Source organism: Brachycentrus maculatus, unplaced genomic scaffold (genome assembly GCF_059751285.1).
Source record: "Brachycentrus maculatus isolate JH-2025_06_01 unplaced genomic scaffold, ASM5975128v1 h1tg001003l, whole genome shotgun sequence".
Lineage (NCBI taxonomy): Eukaryota > Metazoa > Arthropoda > Insecta > Trichoptera > Brachycentridae > Brachycentrus > Brachycentrus maculatus.
The window spans coordinates 5,233-17,500 of NW_028281721.1; the positions used below are offsets into that span (position 1 = coordinate 5,233).

At 32.3% G+C, this 12,268-nt stretch overlaps 1 protein-coding gene across 1 annotated transcript; it reads right to left on the reverse strand.

Moving 5' to 3' along the window:
• Window positions 1-910: 910 nt before the first annotated feature.
• LOC148299657 (uncharacterized) lies at window positions 911-6,553 on the reverse strand. Its single transcript, XM_088275841.1, has 4 exons — window positions 6,156-6,553; window positions 4,414-4,540; window positions 1,615-1,749; window positions 911-1,266 (listed from the first exon to the last, which is right to left on the reverse strand). Exons 1-4 carry the CDS (start codon window positions 6,518-6,520, stop codon window positions 1,135-1,137), a joined length of 759 nt encoding a protein of 252 aa, XP_088131967.1. The 5' UTR covers window positions 6,521-6,553; the 3' UTR covers window positions 911-1,134.
• Window positions 6,554-12,268: the final 5,715 nt, after the last annotated feature.

Here is a 12,268-nt window from a genome sequence, read left to right on the forward strand (position 1 = left end):
TTACACACGTGTAACATTTACCAATCCTACCCATGATTGACAACCACACTCAAATTAATGACTACTAGTTTTGGAAGCTCAACTTCCATATTTAGGTTTGAATAATAATAATAATAAGTTATCTTTACATATTGTTCAAATTCGAAACAAAATGCTTGATGAACAATACATTGAGAAGTTCAAAGAATTCGAGTAGTGTGGTTGTCAATCATAGGTACTATTCTGTATTGTTTGTATTTCGAAAATTGTCTTCTTTGTTGTGAAACCCCAGATACAGTAAAGTAACGAAATCAAACAAATCTATTTAAAGTGTCAATAACTGGGTACTTTACCCTTAAAGGACATAAAATAAAATTTAAATAAAAACAAGAACAATTTAGTGGTAACATTTCACCATATTTATTACATTATAAATAATACATTTTGTACATGAAAAAAATAAATATGATAAACTAAGTTTACAATAAGATTTTTTATAATTCCTAAAGTAACTGGCACGAATGAATGATAAATACATATTCACATACTAAATCATAACCAATATTGCACAGGTTTGGGTTTCACCCATATTAATTACATATTTTTAATTCAACACTATTTTTTTTTCTTTTAAAGCTTTTTGATGCTTAGAGAAATAAAAAAATTAAAATACTTAAAAAATAAATCTAGTTAAATGGCAGTGAAGACAAGATCTTCCAAGGAAAGGTTTCGAAATTGGCATGGCCTAGGTGACGTTGTCCATGACAGAAGGACCTACAACCTGAGGACGAGGAGAGCTTACTCCAACAGACTTAAAAGAAAGACATCTAGAGGAAGACTAAAGAATTCATGGATGCTGCAGAAAGATAACATGATTCGAAGGCATGACCTAGGTACGATGTCCATGATAGAAGGACCTACAACCTGAGGACGAGGAGAGCTGACCCTAACAGTCTTCAAAGACGATAAGTTGGAATGAAGCCAGTAAGATATAATGAAAAAATATTAAAACCTGACTGAAGTTTAAAACAAAATAAAAAATAAAAATATCACAAAAAAATAAAATTTTAAATAACTAATTATTCGAACACATGTTCCATTCATGTCAATAATAGGGCGCGCAGTCAATCATTGGGTCGTATGGCAGGTTGTGGGTTAATAAGGGCCTTGGGGACCGGAAGAGTATCCTCCGTTAGCTGGTCCTCTTCCGTATCCGTTTCCGGCACCGGTATCCTCGTACCGGATGGAGGGCCTGTATCCTTTCTCGTCGGCTTCGTAGGTTACAATCTAGAAGACAAAAAATGTTTGTTAATCTTTTTGAGACGGCTTCGTTTTTCTGTTCGTGTAGCGCGTTTTTACTGTCACAAAAAATGTTCAGATGTCAAAAAACGATATGAAAAATGATTCTTATAATTGGAGATAATCCAGATCTGTGAACAAGTATTTGGATACACTCAAAATGTTGTTTATAATACTGCATCATTAAGTCAAAATTGCATATTTTCGAGTAAACGTTTTTTGCCAGTACACCTACGATATGTGGAAAATAGACCCCGCTCAGCGCTGATTCGTTTAACGCGCATTTGCTGTCACGATTCACCCGCGCTAAGCGGGGTGCGACTGTAAATGTCTCACCTGTTTTCTGCCATCGGGAAGAAGGACGTAGTATTCGCCTTCAGCCTTGTCTCCTTGGCGAGACTCCTTGTGGCCGAAATCGTTTCCTGATTGCTCGTCCTTGACCATGTATTCAAAGTTGTAGTTGGCCGGCTCCTGGTTAAAAAAGACGATATATTACGTCACGGGATAACAAACGTCTGCCTTCCACATATCGCTCACTCCATTCAAGAACGTCATAAATCAAAAAACTTGATTTTTCAGGAGAACATTTTTAAAGTTTAAAAATATAATACAATGTATTCAAAATAAATATCAAGCCACTTATTGAACTTTTTACTGTGCAATAGATCTTTTTAGGTAAAACCTGACTGTTTTTTCTCCATTTGAAAAATATTAAAATAAATAATTGAACAATACCTTTTCTTCAAAATGCAAAAACAACACTTTCTGCCCAGTAGCGGGTAAATATTAAGTTAAAAATATGCCTCTTTTGCTGTACATTTTCTAGGCATTCCGAAAACAAGCACAACTGAGAATTGTCGATTTTTGATTTATGGCGTTCTTGAAAGGAGTGAGCGATATCTGCATCCAAAAATGCATAAACCGTGGTAATTGATTGATGAACAATATAAATTTATTTCTTGAATGTTTTCCGCAGATACGTTGTGACACATTTTATAAACTTTATAAAATTAAATAACTTTACGGAGTGTTTGAAAGTTTTTGGTGAAAGCATTTTAATGTTTTTAATGTTTTTTAATTAAAATAAGCCCTGATGATAACAAGGTTCTTGTTGAAACCGGTAGGTTAAATTGTATGAATAAAAAAGTGGTTAAAACTTAGATTTTAATTTTATAAAGTTTGAAAGGTATATATAAATTTATATATAAATGGTTGAATTTGAGAAGAAGTATCTATTTTTATACGAAAGCTGATGGAAATCTGATCATTCCGGTGCTTACGATCATATAATTAGCCGAATTAAGTGAATAATTTATATATATTTTTAGAACATATGAATTAACCAATGTTTTGATAATGTTGAATGAATTGCTTTGAAATATAGCGCCAGTTAAATGATTGCTAAGCCCTGTAAATACCCTAAAATTAAATTATGAATATACATTATAGGTTGAAACTAAACTCTAAACGAAGAATCTGTCATTTTTATACAAAAGAAGATTAAAAATTTGGCATTCCAAGGCTTAAATTTAGCTGGATTAAGTTATCAATTTAAACATATTTTTGTAAAATAAATATGTATATAGCAAAAAATGCTTTAATAATAATATTTTATTATATATTTATTTATTTATTTATTTATATGTTTATTTCTTAATTAATAATGAAATAAAACATGAGCTATTTAAATTGTTGCCATATAAACCACTAACTAATTAATAATTACGCCACTTTCCGCAAAGTAGGCAGAAATAATTGAATGCCACACCACTCTGTCTTTGCAAACAATATTCGCCTCTTCCACATTCATGCATCTCCTCATACATACCCATCGATTATTCCGACTCCCGACCTGACCACGCCCAAGTAATTGAAGTACTTAATGACCTCAATTTTCCTCGGTTTTGCTCTGTTTCTATTACCAACAATATATTCTTGGAAAATATACACCATTTCAATAAAAACAGCATAGTCTAATTATTATTATACACAATTGTGAGCTTCATTATGCAAGTGTTCACAAAAAAACAATTCGCTCGTACAGAGTTTGTTGACCTTGTTTTAAAAACTGCTTAGGTCATCGTTCGAATTGCTGCATATACGAAATAAGATTCACGCAAACAGTTGACCTTAAAAGTGACATCTGAGCTGTAAATTATTTGTGCATACACGATAGTCAACAGTCCGGCTTCTCCTGAGGAGTGAAACTTGGTTTCCTCCCAGCAATAAGCAAATACTGACAAGATCCTGATTGGCCCACACTAGATTATCCCTCCTGTTCCCACAGATTAAAATAAGTATATTATATTATAAGTATATTATTACATTATAATATGAAAATAACTCCTGTAATTGGAGATAATCCAGATTTTGTGAACAAGTATTTGGACACATTCAAAATGTTGTAAGTATATTATTAATTATAATAAGTTAAAAGAAACAAAAATCAACAAAATAATCTATCAACAGTGTAGATTTACATTATAAGCAAGGTAAATAATAAATGCAACTCCCATAAATATATTTTTTTTAATTCAAGAATCAGTCTTGCTGCAGCATTTAGCGCTGATTGCAGTCAAGCCATTTTATTACAATAAAAGCTTCTTTTTCTCCGTTTTATTCCTCATTACTGAGGGTTGTGACCCTTGTGGTAGCAATGACTCTTTTCAAGCTATCTCTTGACTAAATTGAAAGCTGTCCCACCGCATGACCAGATCTGATACAGAAGCATCTAGGCTTCTTGACAGATCTGCTCTTGCTAAGCAATTACTTATTTTTTAACTAAGTTGCGAAATTTATTAAAAATGTGAAACAATATAAAATTGTATTTTACTGTGAATTTACATTTAAAAGCTTTCAATATACCTGTCACTGCCAATCTAAATAAATACAGGTTTGTAAATCTGTCACCAAATTTTCTAATAGTACCCCGGCGCTTAGGCAGTGAAAGGGATTAGTATTTAGTTCAATTAGTCAGCTAGATCCGACTCCGACCCGACGCTGGCCGGTACAGAGACGCCTACAACCCCGACCAGCACAGCAGACTGACACGGAACTTCCCTTGACCATACCAGATGTATCGCTCCAAGGGTACAATAAAGTAAGGATTGGATATTTTTGTTTTTATTGACTTACATTGTACTGGTCATCACCTCCATATCCACTTCCTCCAGAATAGCCCTGGTTAGCAGGAAGATATTGGTTTGATGGAGCTCCATAGTTCTGAGAAGGCTTGGGTGCCCCGTAGTTAGAAGAAGGACGACTATGGGACAAAATAAGATATTATTTATTGATTCGGCATTAACTTTGTGGAATGACATGATTATTTTATTTAAATAAAACACTTGAATATACTACTTTAATGAATAATTTAGGAAATTTAGAAATACCTAAAAATTTTAATTCAGATAAAACAATAATGAACAATATATTGTTTCAAAATACGTCATCATTATTATCAATGCTTCCTTTTACAAAAAATCTTGTTCCTTAACCCCCCTCCCTATATTTATTAACCTTTATATTCGCCTTAATATATTTTTGTTCGTTAGTTTTAATTTGTACCAGAAGATGAAAACATCTGTCGTTTTCGAAACTAGTCGTAAATAAAAATAAAACTCATTAAAGTGGTATATTCAAATGTTTAATTTTAATAAAATAGGATAAGATAAGGTTATATTAGTTATAAAGATAGCACCAATGAAAGCAAGAAAAAACACTCATACCACGATGGAAAAGAAAGTTAAGTAGAGGAAATTTGAAAATTCAATTCAATTCAATTCAAACCCTTATCCGCACCCCAATGGTGCATAGGGCACTGCATTATATAAACACAGTGTTATCTTGATCGTTAACACGAAGGAAAGGTGATCAGCCCTCCGCTTCAGATACCAGTCTAGGGTAATATTGAATAAATATTAGAGTGAAAAAATTACTTATATTTATTTGACCCCCCCTGTGAATCGAACCCGGGACCTCCAGAACGGTAGCCGAGCATGCTGACCATTACACTACGGAGGCGGACTAAAAATTAGATAATAGAAAAAGCAATCGAGATGAGATGAACACAAAGAATGCAGAGAATCTGATCATATTGTGAACTAGGCAATCGCCATGTTCTTCCTCGAAAAACATCTAGAGGACGACCAAAAATGTCATGGATGCTGCAGAAAGATAACATGATTTGAAAGCATGGCCTAGGTGACGTTGTCCATGATAGAAGGACCTACAACCTGAAGACGAGGAGAGCTGACCTCAACAGTGTACAAGACGATAAGTTGGGATGGAGCTAGGAAGAAGAAGAGACAATGTAAAAAAAGGTAAAATATGAATGTTTGAACGCTCTCCTTATCATTCATCGATCACTTTGTGTAATACCACTTAAAAATACTATTTAATGACTATCAGGTCAAATGTGCAGAAAGTAAACGATGAATGATAAAGAGAATGTTGTATTAGCATACCACAAAGATAATTTAACATACTGGAAAACGCATCAAAACGTGATTTTAATTTTTATATGCAGCTTACAATTTAATCATTTCTTGAATGTTTTCCGCAGATACTTTGTGGCACATTTTTTAATATCTTTAAAAAAATAATTAACTTTGTTTTCACCACTTTTTTATTAATACAATTCAAAATATTTAGAATTTTTATGGAGTATGTGGAAGTTTTTGGTCAAAGTATTTTAATGTTTTTATTGTTTTTGATTTAAAATAAGCCCTGATGGTGACAATGTTTTGTTGAAACCGGTAGGTTGAATTGTATTAATAAAAAAATGGTGAAAATAAAGTTAATTATTTTTAAAAAGATATTACAATTTAATAATTTTAATGCCAAAAAAAATTAATAACGATGTTTCAAAAAATCGTTACCTGGAGCTGAATACAGCTTGGGTTTGTCCTCCATTTGGAGCGCCGTATTTGCTGGACGGGGCGCTTGGGGCGCCATACTTGCTCGACGGAGCGCTAGGAGCACCATAGTTGCTAGATGGGGCATTATATTGGGTGGAAGGGGCGCCATAGTTGCTAGACGGGGCACTATACTGGCTGGAAGGTGCGCCATAGTTGCTAGACGGGGCACTATATTGGCTGGAAGGGGCGCCATAGTTGCTAGACGGGGCGCTGGCGCTCGGGGCGTTGTAGCTGCTAGAGGGGGCGCTGGGGGCTCCGTACTGGCTCGAGGGGGCGCTGTAGCTCTGATTGGGGGGCAGGTACCTGTTCACGGGGGGTTCCGCCATGCATATCGCGACAAGCGCGACCAAAAGGGCACAAGAGATCTGGAAAATAAATCAAATAACATTTAACCCCCTCATAATCATTAATTTTCTTCATGACTACCGGTTTTAAAATAACCATTCTATCATCACGTCAAATGTAGACAATACAAAATGCAGTCTACATTTGACCCCGTAATTTTTTTTAGGGAATTGTACAGCTTTACATATAAAAAATGGTATAATACACAATAGTTAAATCAACAATAATAAACATTACATTACATTAACAAAAAATAGTTACGTTAAAAAAAATAATTTAACGATTCCACGTTTATGTTATAAAACTATTAAAAAACATTCAGAGATTAAAAAAAAAGGGTATGGTATAAAATAATAGATTTAGCATGAAGGAGAAGGAGAAGGAAAGGAGGGGAAATGAATGATGAGGAATGATGAAATGGTTACTCCTAATCTTAACATAGACGAAGAAAAATATTGAAGTCTGGTCGTTTACACGGCTTACGACCGTCATAGGTTGGTTCAAGTAATCTATGTTGAGATGTCTTTTTTTTTTAAATAATTCTTAATTGGAGATAATCCAGATTTGTAAACAAGTATTTAGATACATTCAAAATTTGTAAATCATCACTTGTCACTGATTTATGACTACAGGTTTCGGGATAGTCATACCATTTTGAGTGATGGAAATCTTTATTTGGACCTTTATAATTTTTTTCTTAAGTAAAAATTATGATATCCGCCAAGTGGCTGCCGCCTGTGTTGATACACATTGGTTCCCGTTTTATCATTTTTTTAAATACTGCAGCTGTCTAGTTAATAAATGTAAAATTTGTTTGACGAACAACGTTATTTGCAAAAATTATAACATCTTCCGATAGAATGATTACTTTTGCGCCACCCTGTATGATAAAATTATGGAATAATATATTTTTAAAATCTATTCATTCGATAATATTATTTCCGTATTAAGTGTTTTATATTGCCTTTATATTTTGCTTTCTGCTTTGAAGTGAAATCACACACATTTATATTGTATACTATATTAATATCCGATGACAATAGTGAGTCTTTAAAATCAAAATTGGCCAACTCCACCATCAATAACGAACATAAAAAACTTAGATTAGGAAGAAATGGTTTGATGTAACAATATTTTGAAATCTGGCACAGAGGCACACTTATCTGTCTTTGCAAACAAAGACCCTCACGTCCCTCTTACAGGTAATTTTACAAATGTGGAATTTTGTACATAATTGAAATATACAAGAACTTGTTTTTAATTTAAAAATACTCCTACATGGTATAAATCGCAACTTAATTTTCTTCAAACGCAGGTAACATTTGACGTAATCGAATTATTTTCTTAAAATACCGGTTTTGTATTGAAAAAATAAGTTTTTCTTTTAAATAAATACATGGTTTTGAAAAGAAAATAGTTCTTTAAAGGCAAGGAGTCAAAAAAAATTATAAAAATATTTTTGTTTATATATTCTTGTTTTATGTTATATTTTATTATCGATATAAGTATTTATTTATTTAAACGAGAAAAAAATCCAGAAAACATTTTCGAAAAAAAAATCGGCATTGAAATGACTAAATTCTTTTTCTTAAAAAATGTTTTCTTATTGAAAAATAATGTTTTAAAAAAATAAATATATCGTTTTAAAAAGGAAATGTGTTATTGAAAAGTAAGGAGTTGAAAAAAAAATATTACATATTTTACATTCTAAAAAAAAAACAGCAGAAATAACAATATTTATCCTGAAAAAAATACGTCCTTAATAAATTTTATTACGGCAAGTTAACATATTAAGTTAACATAAAGTTAACATATTAAAAGTTATATAGTTAACATATAGTTAACACACAGTTAACATATTAAAAATAATGAAAAATTCCATTCAAAAGACATACACCATTTTACCGCACAACAGTCTTAGAGATTGCATTTCGACTGCAATCAGTCTTACTTATACCCTTAAAAATAAAATCAGTATGTTTTGCCGCACGTTTGCCTGAGAGATCGCATTCAGTCTTACTTTTACCCTTAGGATTAAAATCAGTATGTTTTACAGCACGTTTGTCTGAGAGATCGCATTACGATAAAATTATATCTTCGCTTCCGATATGACTTTTATCCTTAAGATTAAATTCAGTATTATCCATATTTTTACAAGCCATGAATGCAAAATGGTGCACTGGGCAGGAAAGGCAAGATGGGTTTATTAAACTGATTTACAACTTAAAAAACCCTTTCCAAAAATAAGATTGTTATGAGTGTAATGAACATAAATATTAATTTATCGTTCTACATGTGTGACGTGAAGATTTGATAGCCGAGTATAAGTACTAAGCCTACGCGCTTTCATATGCCCCTTGCGAACGTATGTGCTGCCCTCTAGCGAAAGCTTTCGGAACTAAACCATCCCTTATATATTGTAAGGGAAAGATACTAAGACTGAAAAAATGGAAAAATTATTTTTTAATCAAGTGCGATATTTCTCCATGTATGTACATGTTTGTACAAAAAATACAAATCGAGTCACATATCCCTCACTCCTTTCAATAACGTGGTAAATAAAAAAACATGATTTTTCAGTAGATCGTTTTTAAAGTTTTAAAATATAATAAAATGTTTTAAAAATAAATATCAAGCTACAACATTTTGACTGTGTCCAAATACTTGTTCACAAAATCTGGATTATCTCCAATTACAGGAGTTATTTTCATATTATTTTTTGAGATCTCATCAAAGATGAAGAAGAATATGGAAGTCTGGGCATTTACGGGGCTGACGACCGTCATCGGCTGGATTAAGTGATCACTTTACACAAGTGTAACATTCACCAATTCTACCCATTATTGACAACCACACCACTCAAATTCTTGGAAGTTCTATATATATATGAGTGGTGTGGTTGTCAATAATGGGTAGAATTGGTGAATGTTACACGTGTGTAAAGTGATCACTTAAACCAGCCTATGACGGTCGTCAGCCCCGTAAATGCCCAGACTTCCATATTCTTCTTCATCTTTGATGAGATGTCAAAAAATAATATGAAAATATCAAGCTACTTATTGAACTTTTTACAGTGCAACAGATCTTTTTAGGTAAAACCTAGATGTTTTTTCTCCATTTGAAAAATATTCAGTATATTTAAAAAAATCATTAAACAATACTTTTTTATTCAAAATGCAAAAACAACACTTTCTGCCCTGTAGAGGGTAAATATTAAGTTAAAAATATGCCGCTTTTGCTGGGATGTATAAGATTTTCTGGGCATTCTGAAAACATGCACAACTGAAAATTGACGATTTTTTATATATGGCGTTGCTGAAAGGAGTGAGCGATATATGTACATAAATATTAATACAATTATTTTGTTACATTCGAGCTCCTTTGCGGCATTAAACGCCATTTAAAGCATCATTTAAGCTATATACCAACAAAAATCTAAACGACATCAATATACCTCACTAGGCAACCATTAGGCTTCCTCCAGTATAGGTAGGCACAGAGGATAGAACACCACACTACCATCTTTAGACAAGCACCTTTTACACAGTCATTCATCTCCTCATACATACCAATTATTCCGACTTCTGACCTGACCATTTTCAAATATTTTACACACTTGATCATGACATGTTTTCTTCGGTCTTGCTTCGCTTCTATTACCAACCACATGCGCTTCATTGGAAATTTGTTTTATTATTATTCCTTCGCTCATTCGATTCACATGCCCAAGCCAACCAACACACCTTTCCTTATTTTATCGATAAAGCCTATCTCAGCATTACATTCTTACCTTATATCACCAATTGAACATGTATCATATGCGGTTTTGCCGCACTGAAAGATCACATTTCGACGCCATCCAATTTACTTTCATACTTCTTCTGCCAACTCCATACATCACTTTCAAACATTAGGATAAAAGAAAATTGTATTTTTAATATATTTTTGTTCTAACCCTTATCTGCATCCAATGGTGCATAAGGCACTGTATCGTATTGACGCAGTGTTAAAGTGATCGTTACTTACATTAAAGCAATATGATCACTCCAGGGTAATATAAAATAAATATTGAAGTGTAAAATCACAAATATTTATTTTCATCCCAGGGAATCAAACACGGGACCTCCAGCAAGGTTGTAAGCATGCTAACCATTACACCACTGAAGCAAACTTTATTTAGTTATATTATTAAGACTTATATTTAGTTAATAAAGACTAAATGATTATATACGTTATTTTATATGAAAAATTAAGACTGTTTATATAAAAAATTATGCATATTTCACGAAAAATGGATTTATTCATTTTTGATTTCATCCAAATTCATTGTGTGTTTAATGCATTATCATTCAATGAGTTTTCGACTCATCCGGGATATTATGTCACATAAAATAGCGTAATCTATAACATGAATACAAATAACTGATTGAATGATCTTAATTGATTATTTAATTTACATAACCGTTATATAACGGGTAATTATTTATTTTACGAAAATTAAAACAAATACAAATATTGATATCTCAAAATAATTGAAAACGAATTGGGAAGTTCACATGTTCATAACATCTCATCCCACCTTTCTTAATTTTACTGATAATGCTTATGTCTGCTTCCTTAGTGTAATGGTCAGCACGCTCGGCTACCATTCTGGAGGTCCCGGGTTCGATTACCAGGGGGGTTCAAATAAATATTTTTGATTTTTCACTGTTATATTTATTCAATATTACCCTGAACTGGTTCCAGAAGCGGAGGGCTGATCACCTTTCCTTCATGTGTAAACGATCAAGATAACACTGCGTTATATGTCGCAGTGCCCTATGCACCATTGGGGTGCGGATAAGGGTTTTATTTATATTTTATTTAATGCTTATCTCAGCTTTGCATTCTTTCCTTTTATCACCATTCGAACATCTACCATATAAAGCATCGTTTTAAGGCAGTAAGATAATAATGAATTTTGACTACATTTAGTCTACTTTTTTTCCTTTTTTTACCAACTCTATGTACCATTTCCATATTGTATTAGAGTTGGAACCAGGACTCCATTGTTAATTGTGTTAATAATAACACAATATTTTAAGATGATTAAAGAAAACACTTGTTTTTTACCACTTGAGTTTTATTAAAGACTACATGTTTCAGAAGTTAAACTTCCATCATTCAGGTCTGTATAATAACTGAATGATGGAAGTTTAACTTCTGAAACATGTAGTCTTTAATAAAACTCAAGTGGTATAAAACAAAAGTTTTCTTTAATCATTGTAACATATCTTACCACAAAGTTAATGCCGAAACATTAAATAAAATACAATATTTTATGTATGTCTAAGGCTTTTTTTCTGCATTTGTATGTATTAAGTTATTTATATTGATATCTCAACATAGACGAAGAATATGAAAGTTTGGTTATCTATAGGGCTGTTAATACCCAGAATTTAAAAAAGAAAAAAAATTGTTTTTAAAAATAAATCTTACCTTCATTTTGGTGGTATGGACAAAAACTGAAAAATAAAAATAAAATTTTCGTATTAATATAATTATTTTTGCACTTATATCGATGATACTCTCTTATTAATAATTTTATTTCTATAAAATATAAATAACAACTTTATAGTTCACATCCAAATATATTTCACTTGACCAGCAACAGAGTTTTGTCGTTACCAACATCATCAGACTGCCGTGAGGCTAGACAAAATTCTATGTTATATACGCAACAAGGCAGG